Source organism: Chiloscyllium punctatum, chromosome 16, assembly GCF_047496795.1.
Source record: "Chiloscyllium punctatum isolate Juve2018m chromosome 16, sChiPun1.3, whole genome shotgun sequence".
Taxonomy (NCBI): domain Eukaryota; kingdom Metazoa; phylum Chordata; class Chondrichthyes; order Orectolobiformes; family Hemiscylliidae; genus Chiloscyllium; species Chiloscyllium punctatum.
This window is the reverse complement of record NC_092754.1, coordinates 45,873,601-45,886,036: the sequence shown is the minus strand read 5'-3', so window position 1 is coordinate 45,886,036 and position 12,436 is coordinate 45,873,601. Positions and strand designations below refer to the sequence as shown.

The 12,436-nt window shown below is 40.9% G+C and overlaps 1 protein-coding gene across 3 annotated transcripts in view; it reads right to left on the bottom strand.

Moving 5' to 3' along the window:
* Positions 1-12,436, bottom strand: part of LOC140487179 (ephrin type-B receptor 2) — a 718,490-nt gene that overhangs the window by 194,007 nt on the left and 512,047 nt on the right. For all 3 annotated transcript variants that reach the window (XM_072586828.1, XM_072586830.1, XM_072586829.1), the window contains one exon: positions 8,511-8,666. In XM_072586828.1, the coding sequence (XP_072442929.1) occupies positions 8,511-8,666 (156 nt within the window). The remainder of the gene's footprint in view (positions 1-8,510; positions 8,667-12,436) is intronic.

The window sequence follows — 12,436 nt, the reverse complement described above, 5'->3', positions numbered from 1 at the left end:
ACCGTGTCATTCTTAGGGTGATAGGGTTGTTGAAATGACTTATGGTGTTTTGGCTTTCATGAACAGGGAGACTGAGTTAAAGAGCTGTGAGGTTTTGCTGCCTCTTTATAAAACGATGGTTAGACCATCCTTAGAATTTCCAGTTCTGGTCGCCTCATTATCGCAAAGATGTAGATGCTTTAGAGAGGGTGCAGAGGAGATTTATCAAGATGCTGCCTGGATTGGAAGGCATGTCTTCAGAGGAGAGGTTGAATGAAATAGTGCTTTTCACAATGAGGGGGGGGGGGGAGGAGGAGGAGGAGGAGGAGGAGGAGGAGGAGGAGGAGGAGTGACTTGATAGAGGTGAACAAAGCAATGAGAGGCATAGATAGAGTAGATTGTCAGAGACCTTTCCCCAGGGCAGAAATGGCTGTCATGAAGAGTCATAATTTTAAGGTGATTGGAGGAAGGTGTAGGGAAGATGTCAGAGGTAGGTTCTTTACCCAGAGATTGGTGGATGCTTGGAATGTACTGCTAGCGATGGTAGTTGAGTCAGAGACATTAGTGACATTTAAGCGACTGCTGGACAAGCAGATGGATGGCAGTAAATTGAGGGGTGTGTAGGTTAATCTTAAATTAAGATAAATGCTCGGCACAACATCATGAGCCAAACGTACTGTTATACGTTCTAGAAGAGGATTTTTGTGAGTAAAGATAAAGGAAGATAAAAAGAAAGGATAAAGTAGTTTAATGAGACAGGTAAGGTAACAAGAGTGACAGGAAAAGACAATGCACAAACAAAAACTACACTCACAAATAAAGCCTAAGTAAGCTAAAACCATGAAAAGACAGATTGAATAGCCCTGTTAGTAAGGGAGGAAATAAGTGACAGTGAAGAAAGAAATTGGGTCAGTAAATCAGAAATCAACCAAGGGATGAAGTGTGTTGGTAGGATCTGTCCCCAACAGTAGTACAGGTGTGAGCAAAGGGGGAATTAACAAGGAGATTAGAGAAATGTACAATAGGGGTATGGCTGTGATCATGGGAAATTTTAAGCTATGTAAAGAGTGGACAAACAAAACCAACAATAATATGCAGAGAAGAATTTTCTGGAGTCTATAATGTAATGGTTTTTAAAAAAAAATAACATGTTTAAGAATCAACTAAAGAGCAGGCGATCCTAGACTGGGTATTGTGCAATGAAAAAAGAATTAACTAATAACTTTGATGTGTTGGATCTGTTGTGGAAGAATGACCGTAAAATTATAGAATTGTTCATTAAAATGAAGTGTGAAAAAGCCGAATCAGAAACTAGGGTCCCGAATCTAAATAAAGCAAACTATTTAACCCTGAAAAGTGCAAGGTGATGCACTTTGGAAGAAAAAATAAGAGGAGAGAATATTTAATAGCTTAGAGGAACAGTCGGTAATTCGTCACAGATCCTTGAAGTCTGGAGATCACGTGAATCAGATAGTTAAGGGATATGGGACGTTTGCTTTCATTAGTTGTGCCATAGAGTACAAGGGAAAAGAGGTAAATGGAATTGTACAGAGCATTGTTTATGCAACAGCTGGAGGACTGTGTACAGTTCTGGTCACCTCACTACACTAGAAGAGGCTCAATAGGATGCTGCCTGGGATGGAGAAATTGAGCTAGAAGCAGAGACAAGATAGGCTTGGCTTGTTTTCTTTAGAATCAAAAAGTATGGAGCTGGAAAAGCACAGCAGGTTAGACAGCATCTGAGGAGCAAGAGAATCTTAGCAGGACATATTCACTTATGTAAGGAAGGATGTTATGAAACTTGAAAGGGTTCAGAAAAGACTTCTAAGGATGTTGCCAGAGTTGGAGGATTTGTGCTAAAGGGAGAGGCTGAATAGACTGGGGCTGTTTTCCTGGAGCATCGAAAGCTGAGGGTGACTCTATTGAGGTTTATAAAATCATGAAGATATGGATAGGATAAATAGACAAAGTCTTTTCCCAGGGTACCACGTTAGCCAACTTCCAGTCTTCAGGCACCTCACCTGTGACTATTAATGATACAAATATCTCAGCAAAGTGCCCAGCAATCACTTCCCTAGCTTCCCACAGAGTGTTAGGGTACATCTGACCAGGTCCTGGGGATTGATCCACCTTTATGCGTTTCAAGACATCCAGCTCCTCTGTAATGGACATTTTTCAAGATGTCAATGTCTATTTCCCTACAGTCTATATCTTCTGTGTCCTTTTCCACAGTAAACACTGATGTAAAATACTTGTTTAGCATCTCCCCATCTCATGTGGCTCCACATAAAGGCCGCTTTGCTGATGTGTGAGGGGCCCTATTCTCTCTCTAGATATCCTTTTGTCCTTAATATATTTGTAAAAACCCTTTGGACTTTCCTTAACCCTATTTGCCAAAGCTATCTCATGTCCCCTTTTTGCTCCCCCCCCCTCCAATTTCCCTCTTAAGTGTACTACTGCCTTTATACTCTTCTAAGGATTCACTTGATCTATCCTGTCTATATCTGACATATGCTTCCTTCTTTTTCTTAACCAAACCCTCCATTTCTCTCGTCATCCAGCATTCCCTATACCTACCAGCCTTTCCTTTCACCCTGACAGGAATATACTGTCTCTGGACTCATTATCTCATTGCTAAAGGCTTCCCATTTTCCAGCCATCCCTTTACCTGTGAACATCTGCACCCAATCAGCTTTTGAAATTTCTTGCCTAATACTGTCAAAATTAGCCTTCCTCCAATTTAGAATTTCAACTGTTGGATCTGATTTCTCCTTCTCCATCACTATTTTAAAACTAATGGTATTATGGTTGCTGGCCCCAAAGTGCTCCCCCACTGACACCTCAGTGGGGAATATATTGAGACTGAACTTCCACTAATCAGAAATGGGGGCAATTATAATAGTGAATAAATAAATGGCAGAAGACTGGAACACACATTTTGGTTCTGTCTTCACAAATGAAGGCCAATAACTTCCCAGAAACGCTTGGAAACCAGTGGTCTAGTGTGAGACAGGGATTGAAGAAAATCAGCATTTGTAATGAAAGGGTGCTCAAGAAATCAATCGGGCAAAGGCTAACAAATTAACAGGGCCTAGTAATCCACATTAGGCAAGAAAGTAGGTTTGGAAACACTGGGTGCATTGCTGGTCATCTTCCAAGTTTTATAGGCTTTCAAAAAGTGTTTCAAAAAGTGGAAGAGAAAAACTAGAGACTTACAGGACTGTTCACCAAAGATCAGTTATGTGGAAAATGCCAAAGATGTAGAAAATTGAACTGTATAGAATAGAAATGGTCCCTCAGCCCACTATGTTGTGCCAAACATGAGGCCAAATTAAACTAATCCATCTGCCTGCCCTTGGTCTGTATCCCTGCATTCTTTGCAGATTCTGTGCTTACATAAAAGGTCCTCTACTCTATCTGCCTCCACCATCACCTTGGCACCACTTTCCAGATTCCTTACCACTATAAAACAACTTGCCCCTCACATCTTCTTTGAACTTTTCCCCTCTCACCTTAAATGCATGTCTCCCGGTATTGGTCACTTCAACGCTGCAAAAAAAAAACTCTTTTTCAACTCTTGTCTATGCATCTCAATTTTATAGACTTCTATCAACTTAGGACATTGAGAGGCGATCTGATTAAAGTTTACAAAACAATGAAAGGTATTGATAGAGTTAGTGGTAGTTTTCTTTTCCCTAGGATGGGGAATTTCAAGACTAGGGGGCACATTAAGAGAAGAGGAGAGAGATTTATGAAAGACAGAGTCATTTTTTTTATAGAGGAAGCTTTGCATGTGGAATGAATACTTATTAAAATTTCTTTTAAACATTGTTATTGTACTTGCATCCACCACTTCTTGAGAAAGTAATGGATGTGGGTACAACTACATGTTTTGATAAATATGTGAATAGGAAAGGTTTGGAGGGAAATAGGCCAGGACCAGACAGGTAGGACTAGTTTATTTTGGGATTATGTTCAGCATGGACTGGTTGGACTGAAGGGTTTGTGTTTATGCAGTATGGCTCTATAACTCTACGTTTGCCCTCAGCCTCTGCTGTCCCAGAGAAAACAATGAGTTTTTCTAGCCTCTCCTTATAGCTCATTCCCTCTAACCTAAACAGCATCCTGGTAAATCTCTTCTGCACCTTCTCCAAAGCCTTCACATTCTTCCTGTAATGTGGTGACCAGAATTGAATGCAATACTCTAAGTGTGGCTGAAATAAAGTCTTATAAAGCTGCAACATGACAGCCTGATTCTTGTACTCAATTCCCCGACTAATCATAGATTCATAACAGAGAATCCTTACAGTGTGAAAACAGGTCATAGAGTCATAGAGATGCAAAGCATGGAAACAGACCCTTCGGTCCAACCCGTCCATGCCGACCAGACATCCCAACGCAAGCTAGTCCCACCTGCCAGCACCTGGCCCACATCCCTCCAAACCCCTCCCACTCACATGTCCATCCAAATGCCTCCCAAACGTTGCAATTGTACCAGCCTCCACCACATCCCTCGGCAGCCCACTCCACACACACACACACACTACCCTCCGTGTGAAAAAGCTGCCCCCTAGGTCTCCTCTATATCCCTCCCCTCTCACCCCAAACCCACGCCCTCTATTTCTGGACTCCCACATCCCAGGGAAAGACCCTGTCCACCCATCATATCCATGCCCATTAATTCCGCAAACCTCTGTAAGGTCACCCCCCCAGCCCCCGACGCTCCAGGGAAAACAGCACCAGCCTGTTCAGCCTCTCCCTGTAGCTCAGATCCTCCAACCCTGGTAACAGCCTTGTAAATCTTTTCTGAACCCTTTCAAGTTTCACAACATCTTTCTGATAGGAAGGAGACCAGAATTGCACACAATATTCCAACAATGGCCTAATCAATGTCCTGTACAGCCGCAACATGACCTCCTAACTCCTGTACTCAATACTCTGACCAATAACGGAAAGCATACCAAACGTCTTTTTCACTATCCTATCTACCTGTGATTCCACTTTAAAGGAGCTATGAACCTGCACTCTTTGTTCAACAACACTCCCTAGGTCATTTGGCCCAACAAATCCACACCTACACTCCAAAGAATAAACCACCCACACCCATTCCCCTAAGCTATTATTCTACATTTACCCCTGACTAATGTACCTAACCGACACAACCCTTAACACTATGGGCAATTTAGCATGGCCAAGTCACCTAAACTGCACATCTTCAGACTTTGGGAGGAAACTGGATCACTCAGAAGAAACCCACGCAGACATGGGGAGAATATGCAAACTCTACACAGACAGTTGCCCGAGGCTGGAATCGAGTCCAGGTCCCTGGTGCTGTGAGGCAGCAGTGCTAACCACTGAGCCACTGTGCCACGCAGATAATAAAGGTAAGCATGCCATATGCCTTCTTTATCACCCTATCTATTTGCATAGCCACCTTTAGGGAGCTGTGGATTTGAACCCCAGCATCCCTCTGTACATCAGTGATGTTTAGGGTCCTGTCATTAACTGTACACTTTTCCATAACATTTTAACTTCTCAAGTGCAGCACTTCACACTTGCCCGGATCAATCATCTGCCATTTCCCCACCCATATCTGTAACTGATCTATATCCCACTGTGTCCTTTGACAACCCTCTACACTATCTACAAATCCGATCTTTGTGTTGTCTGCAAACTTACAAACTCACCCATTTACCTTTTCATCCATTTAATATAGATCACAAACAGCGGAAGTCTCAATATGGATCCCAGTCAAACATCATTAATCATGGATTTCCTGCCAGAAAATCACCTTTCCACCACCATCCTCTGCTTTCTATGGGCAAGTCAATTCTGAATCCACATGGCCATGTTACCATAGATCCTATGCATCTTAATCTTCTGTATGAAGCTACCATGAGAGACCTTAACGAAAGCCTTAGTAAAACCCATGTAGACAACATCTACTGCTCTAACCTCATCGATGACTTTTGAATTTTTCCAGGTGACAACAATCAATTAGTAAGATATGACCTGTCCGACACAAAGCCATGCTGACTGTCCCTAGTTAAGCCATTCTTTTCCAAATGCGTATAAATCCTATCCCTAAGAATTCTCTTCAATAGTTCCCCAACCACTATTGAGAAACTCAGAGGTCTAACATTTCCTGGAAAACTGACAGCAGAATACTTTGAAAGCAAAGCTAGGATGGGTGTATGAAACGAAAATCTCACTTCGTGTATCTTCTGGATTCTACCGAGTTGTGGGCAGGAGCAGACATAAAAACCACAAATGGTTACAGCAGAGATGGAGGCCATTTAATCCTTTGTACAGTGCTGGCTCTCTCGAAGAACCATTCACATGATCCTGCTCTTGTGCCTTTTGTGTGGCTGCAAATATTTCCCCCTCAGATAATGATACAATTCTCTTGTAAAAAAAAAATGATTTAACTACCAATCCTCATTCTAGGCAGTGAAATTTCAGATCCTAACCACTCACTGTCCAAAAAAGAAAAAAACAAAATCTCATTTTGTCATTCCTTCTTCTACCTGTAGTCAATTTAGTCAATATCCTCTACTGGGGTTCTTGATCCTCCCATTAATTATCGCAATTTCTCCTTTGTTGATTTTGAACACTTCGATTAAATCAAGAGACAGACAGGCAAATGAAGAGAAATGGAAAGTTGGTCTCAGAAGGAGAGGCAGTCTCAGCAGCAAACTGGGTGCAGCAGCAATGTAAGTGATGCATTTTCAATGCAAGTGCTTCTTTATATGTGTAAAGACTATTTCAGTTCTACTGAACAATACGTACTTAAAAGCAAGAAAAGACAGGAATTAATTTTGAATCATTGACAACCTGTGCATAACTGAATGTGGGATACAGATAACGAAGTACTTTTGAAAGGTTATCACTCTGTAATGATTGAGAGACTCGGTAGACTCACCAACTAAACCATAAAGCTCCCAGAAACAGCTATATGATATTGACCTCTAAGTTATTTGGTTTTAGGGATAAATCTTGACCAGTGCATTGAGCATGACCCTCCTCGTATTCAAAATAAAGCCACTGGATATTTTCCAATCCATTTGTATGCAGATGGTTTAATGTGTTATCCAAAAGATGCTCAAGGGGGAAAAAAAAGAGGAAGAAAACAATTACTAAAAACAAAACTGAGGAGCTTGGGTATTTTATGATGTTACAAGTATAAATGTGAGTTGTTGTTGTTGCAGATTCCAGAAAAATAGTGCTGAATTTGTCCTTCTAGAGAGTTATACAAGTCAACAGCACAAAAACAAACTCTTCTGCCCATCATGTTTGTGGTAAAAACAACTACCTAACCATACTAAACTCATTTTCTAGCATAGAGTCAGAATCATAGAGAAGCACAGCACAGAAACAGACCCTTTGGCCCAACTCGCCCATGGTGACCAGATATCCCAAATTAGTCTAGTCCCATTTGCCAGCACTTGGCCCATATCCTTCTGAACCTTTCTTATTCATATACCTTCCTATACCCTTTTAAATGTTGCAATTGTACCAGCCACCACCACTTCCTCTGGCAGCTCATTCTATACATGCGTCACCTTCTGCATGAAAATGTTGCCCTTTAAATCCATTTTAAATCTTTCCCATCTCACCTTAAACCTCTGGTCTCCAGTTCTGCACTCACCCTTATAAATGTTATGAGGATTTCTGCTTTTACCATCCTTTCAGGCAGTGAGTTCTAGATTCACACCAGTTGGTGGGAAGGAATTTTCCTCACATCTTCTGTTAAACATTTGCCCTTACCTTAAAGATATGTCCCTTTTTGTTGATCCTTCTATCAAGGGGAAACCTTTCTTCATGTCTAACCAGTTCATGAACCTCAATTTTATACATGTCAATCATGTCCTCTCTCAGTGTCTTCTGTTCTAGCTAAAACAATCCCAGTTTATCCAATCTCGCTTCAAAACTGAAACTCTGGCCCAGGAAACAGCCTGGTAAAACTCCCTTTCACCCTCTCCAGTGCTATCACATCTTTCCTATAATTCCAGAGTTATACATGTTTCTCCAGCTGTGGCCCAACCAACATGATGTAGAGTTGCAGCAAAACCTACGAGAAAGTGAGGACTGCAGATGCTGGGGCTCTGAGTTGAGAGTGTGGTGCTGGAAAAGCACAGCAGGTCAGGCAGCATCCAAGGAGGAGGAGAATCGGCATTTCGGGCATAAGCCATTCCTGATGAAGGAATGCTGCCTGACCTGCTGTGCTTTTCCAGCACCACACTCTCGACTTGCAGCATAACCTCCCTGCTTAAAATCCATGCCATTGACTAACAAAGGCAAATATGCAGTACCACTTATTAACCACTGTATCTACCTGTCAGAATACCTCAAGTGTTGGTATACATGCACACCAAGGTCTGTCTAACACTTGGTACATTTCAGGCTTCTACTGGGCATCATGTATTACTTTGCCTTGTTTGTCCTGCCCAAGTGACCATACCTGGAGCACCATGTCTGTCCTTACCTGCAACCTGTCAAGACCGCAAGAACCGTGTTGAAGGTGAACTTACTTGTGCATGGCATATCTAATGGGTCGGTGTCTGCCCGATAGTATTTATTCCGACAAACACAGTTTGTGGCACCTTCAGATGTGGTCCTGCTGTTGATTGGGCAGCTCAAACAGGGTTCATCCCCTTGGTTTGGTTTAAATGATCCAGATGGACAACCTATAAATACAAAGAGGAACACAAGTCCAGAGTTCAGAGTGTGAGCGAGTGGGAAGTGTGGATATAAATGGTGAGTCTTACGCTGTAGTTCTATTGTATTGCATCTCTATGATGGCCATAAAAGGCTAACGATAGGAACTGAAACAATTGTGGCTTTGAATAGTTACAATGAAACAAAATTCAACATAAAGATGTCAGATGCATTAGAATGAGGAACACCTGCAAATCAATTTGTGTACAATTAAGAACTAAACAATCAATTTATAATCTGAATGAAAATCAAATAATTGCATTTTAATGCAATAATTTTGTTTATCTGAGGAATGCATGTCTGTTTTAAATGTTTTGCCTGTGTAGTTGATTTGATTTTCCAAATGTCACTGAAAAGTATGCTTTGACTCAAATTCCTAATGTAGCTTCACTGCAATTCATGTTTGATAAATCATTTGAATTAAATGCAAATATGGCGATCTAAATTGTTCACATGCAAGCACTGTCTTTTCAAGCTAGCTATTACAAAGCCACAACAGCTTTTTAATCCCCATTCACAATCAGATCTGGCTGGACAATATACAACATGATCAGATCCTGGTCTCCACTACCAAACCTCCCCACTATTCCAGATTATCTAATATTGTAAAAATAAGCTTCAGCATCTTCTTTCTACTGCAGGCCACATACCTCCTTTACGGAGTTCTCCACCCTCACCACTAACAAGTGTGAGAAGTTCATTGATTTCTATATCATCGTACCTGAGACAATCCCTCTATTTCCTTAGTCCACCTGGACAAACTTCCTCTAAATTGCTCCATTACTCCAACACAACCATTCCTCCACCCCCTCCAAGCTTGGACATATACGTTTCTCTAATTTACCTCAATCTGCACTTTGTATCCTTGGTTGAGAGTGTGTTGCTGGAAAAGCACAGCATGTCAGGCAGCATCAGAGGAGCAGTAGAATTGACATTTCGGGCATAAGCCCTTCATCAGGAATGGCTTATGCCTGAAACGTTGATTCTTCTGCTCCTCGGATGCTGTCTGACTTGCTGTGCTTTTCCAGCAACACACTCTTAACTCTGATATCAAGTCCTCACTTTCTGCCTGCACTTTGTATCCTCTTCAAATTAATTTAGTCCACAAGACTCAACCTTTTAGCCCTAAGCTAGTTGATTTTGATAGCTCTCTCTTCAAGCACTATCTACCTCTCCTTTAAGTCTACGATCCTCCATGGTGATTGGTTATCAAATGCACTTTGATTGGTGGAGGTATTGCCATGGAGAATGTATCCATTCAGCTAATTGCTGCTTCATTTCTGAGTCAGTGTCCTGACCAATCAGACTCAACTTACCTGATTTAACATGTAAAATGTTTAGCAGTTCACTATCAATTAGCATAAATGCAAATGACCTTCTTATATTCCAGTTTGTATTTAAAATAGGATATCTACTTCTCACTTTACTGTTTTACCCTCATTATTGAATTGTTGAATTTCAGTTAACCGATGAACTTGTCTTGGTCAGTGTTAGAAATGCAGTTCCCTTTAAAGGTTCAGAAAAATTATAGTTTTAAAACGACCTATTCAGAGACATTGTGACAGACCGCTGAAGCAGGTGAGACATAAACCCCAGGATTCAAGCTCAACAGAGGGTCTTAGAAGTTTACAGAAAAAAGCTCCTATGATCCAATGCACCTGTGCTGGTCAAAAATCAACTATCTACTTATTCTATTATCATTTTCCAGCACTGTACTTAGTCCATAGCCTTCTATGCCTTGACATCATAAGTGCACATCTGAATATTACTTAAATGTTATGAGGGTTTCTGTTTCTACCACCCTTAGAGGGAATGGGTTCCAGATTCCCAACACCCTCTGCATAAAAAAGATTTTTCATCACATCCTTTCTAAATCCCTGCCCTTTACCTTAAATCTTTGCCCCCAGACATCCCTCCAGCAAGGGGAAAAATTTCTTCTTATCTACCTTTCATGATTTTTATATATCTCAATCATGTCTCCTTTTAATCTCCTCTTCTCTAAGGAACACAACCCCAGTCTGTATAACCTTTAACTGGAACTCTCTTGTCCAGACAATATCCTGGTAAATCTCCTCTGCACTCTCTCCAATTCTATCACATCCTTTCTTTAATATGGATTCCAGAACTACACAATAGACTGTGGCATAACCAACATTTTATATTGTTCCAGCATGACTCCCCTACTCTAAACTCTAGCCTTGACTAATAAAGTCTTCTTAACAAATGATACCTTAAGGGACGTGTGTACATGCACACCAAAGTCCCGCTGATTCTTAGTGCTTCCCAGGGTCTTACCATTCATCATGTATTCCTTGCCTGTTTGTCCTGACCAAGTGAATCACCTTACGTATATTCGGATTGAATTCCATTTGCGACTGATCAGTTTATCTGACCGACCCATCAATAGTCTCTTGTTGTCCAAGACTATCCCACTGGCTGTTTTACATCCCAACAAGTTTTGCACCACCAGTGATCAACCCTACTAAATTTAAGTCATAAATTTACACAATATAAACACAAACAATAGGAACTCCCACACTGACCCCTAAAGTCTAAGTAAACAACATCTACAACCCTTCCAGCATCAATTACCCTGGTCATCACTTCAAAAAATTCAATCAGGTTGGTGAGACACGACCTTCCCCATACAAAATTATGCTGCATGTCACTAACTAGTCTATTTTCTTCCAAATGTGCATATATCTTGTCCCTCTTCTCCAAGAGCTTGCCAATTAGAGACATCAGGCTGGCCAGCCTGTAATTTCCTGGATTATCCCTGCTTCCTTTCTTAAATAAGGAACAACACTGGTTGATCTTCAGTCCTCTGGTGCCTCACCTGTGCTCAAAGAGAATGTGAAGTATCTGCTAATGTACCAGCTATTCCTTCCCTAGACTCTCGCAGTAACCTGGGATAGATCCCATCTGGCTCTGGAAACTTGACTGCATTCATGCAATTTAGAATACTCAAAACTTCCTCCTTCAATATATTGACATTCTCTAGGTATTCATTTACTCATCCCTGACCTCAACATCAGTCATGTCCTTCTCCTTAGTGAATATCAATACAAAGTACTCATTAAGGATCTCTTCCACTTCCTGTGACTCCATAGGGTGACCACGACCTTTCTCTCTTCAAAGGAAAGTTGTACTCTGAGTGTAAAATTCTTGACATTGTTCACGCTTTTCTCAATTAAATACAAGGCTAATAATTACTATGGTAGGTCTTAAGAGATGGCTAATTTACCCATTTCATGCCATCCTGTTGTTTTGGTTTTTTTAAATCGAGTGATCAAACCAGCTATAGTCAAGAGTAGATAATGCAATGCTAAACAGTAATAGTGATGGTCACCTCCTCGCATATGCCCATACTAGTTTATGGTCTATTGTTGCTTCGTGTATTGATCTGAGCAGTCCATATTCAGTCACTTACAGTACCCAGACTAGCATTCCTGTTCCGTATTTGATAACTTTACGAAAAGCAAATGATGTTTAATGTCCAAATTAACAATATATTGAAAGTCTTATTTATCCAAGAGTAAGTTATAAAATTCTTGGTCTCATTTTACTATGAAATAATATTTGGAGATTGCTGAGGTAAGGAAAATATTAACATTATTTTTAAAAATCTTACTTTTATTCATCAATGGTATAGGGTCATTGCTGGCTGGTCAGCATTCACTGTCTGTCCTTAGTTACCCTTGAGAAGGTGGTGGTGAGCTGTTCATGAATGGTTGCAGTC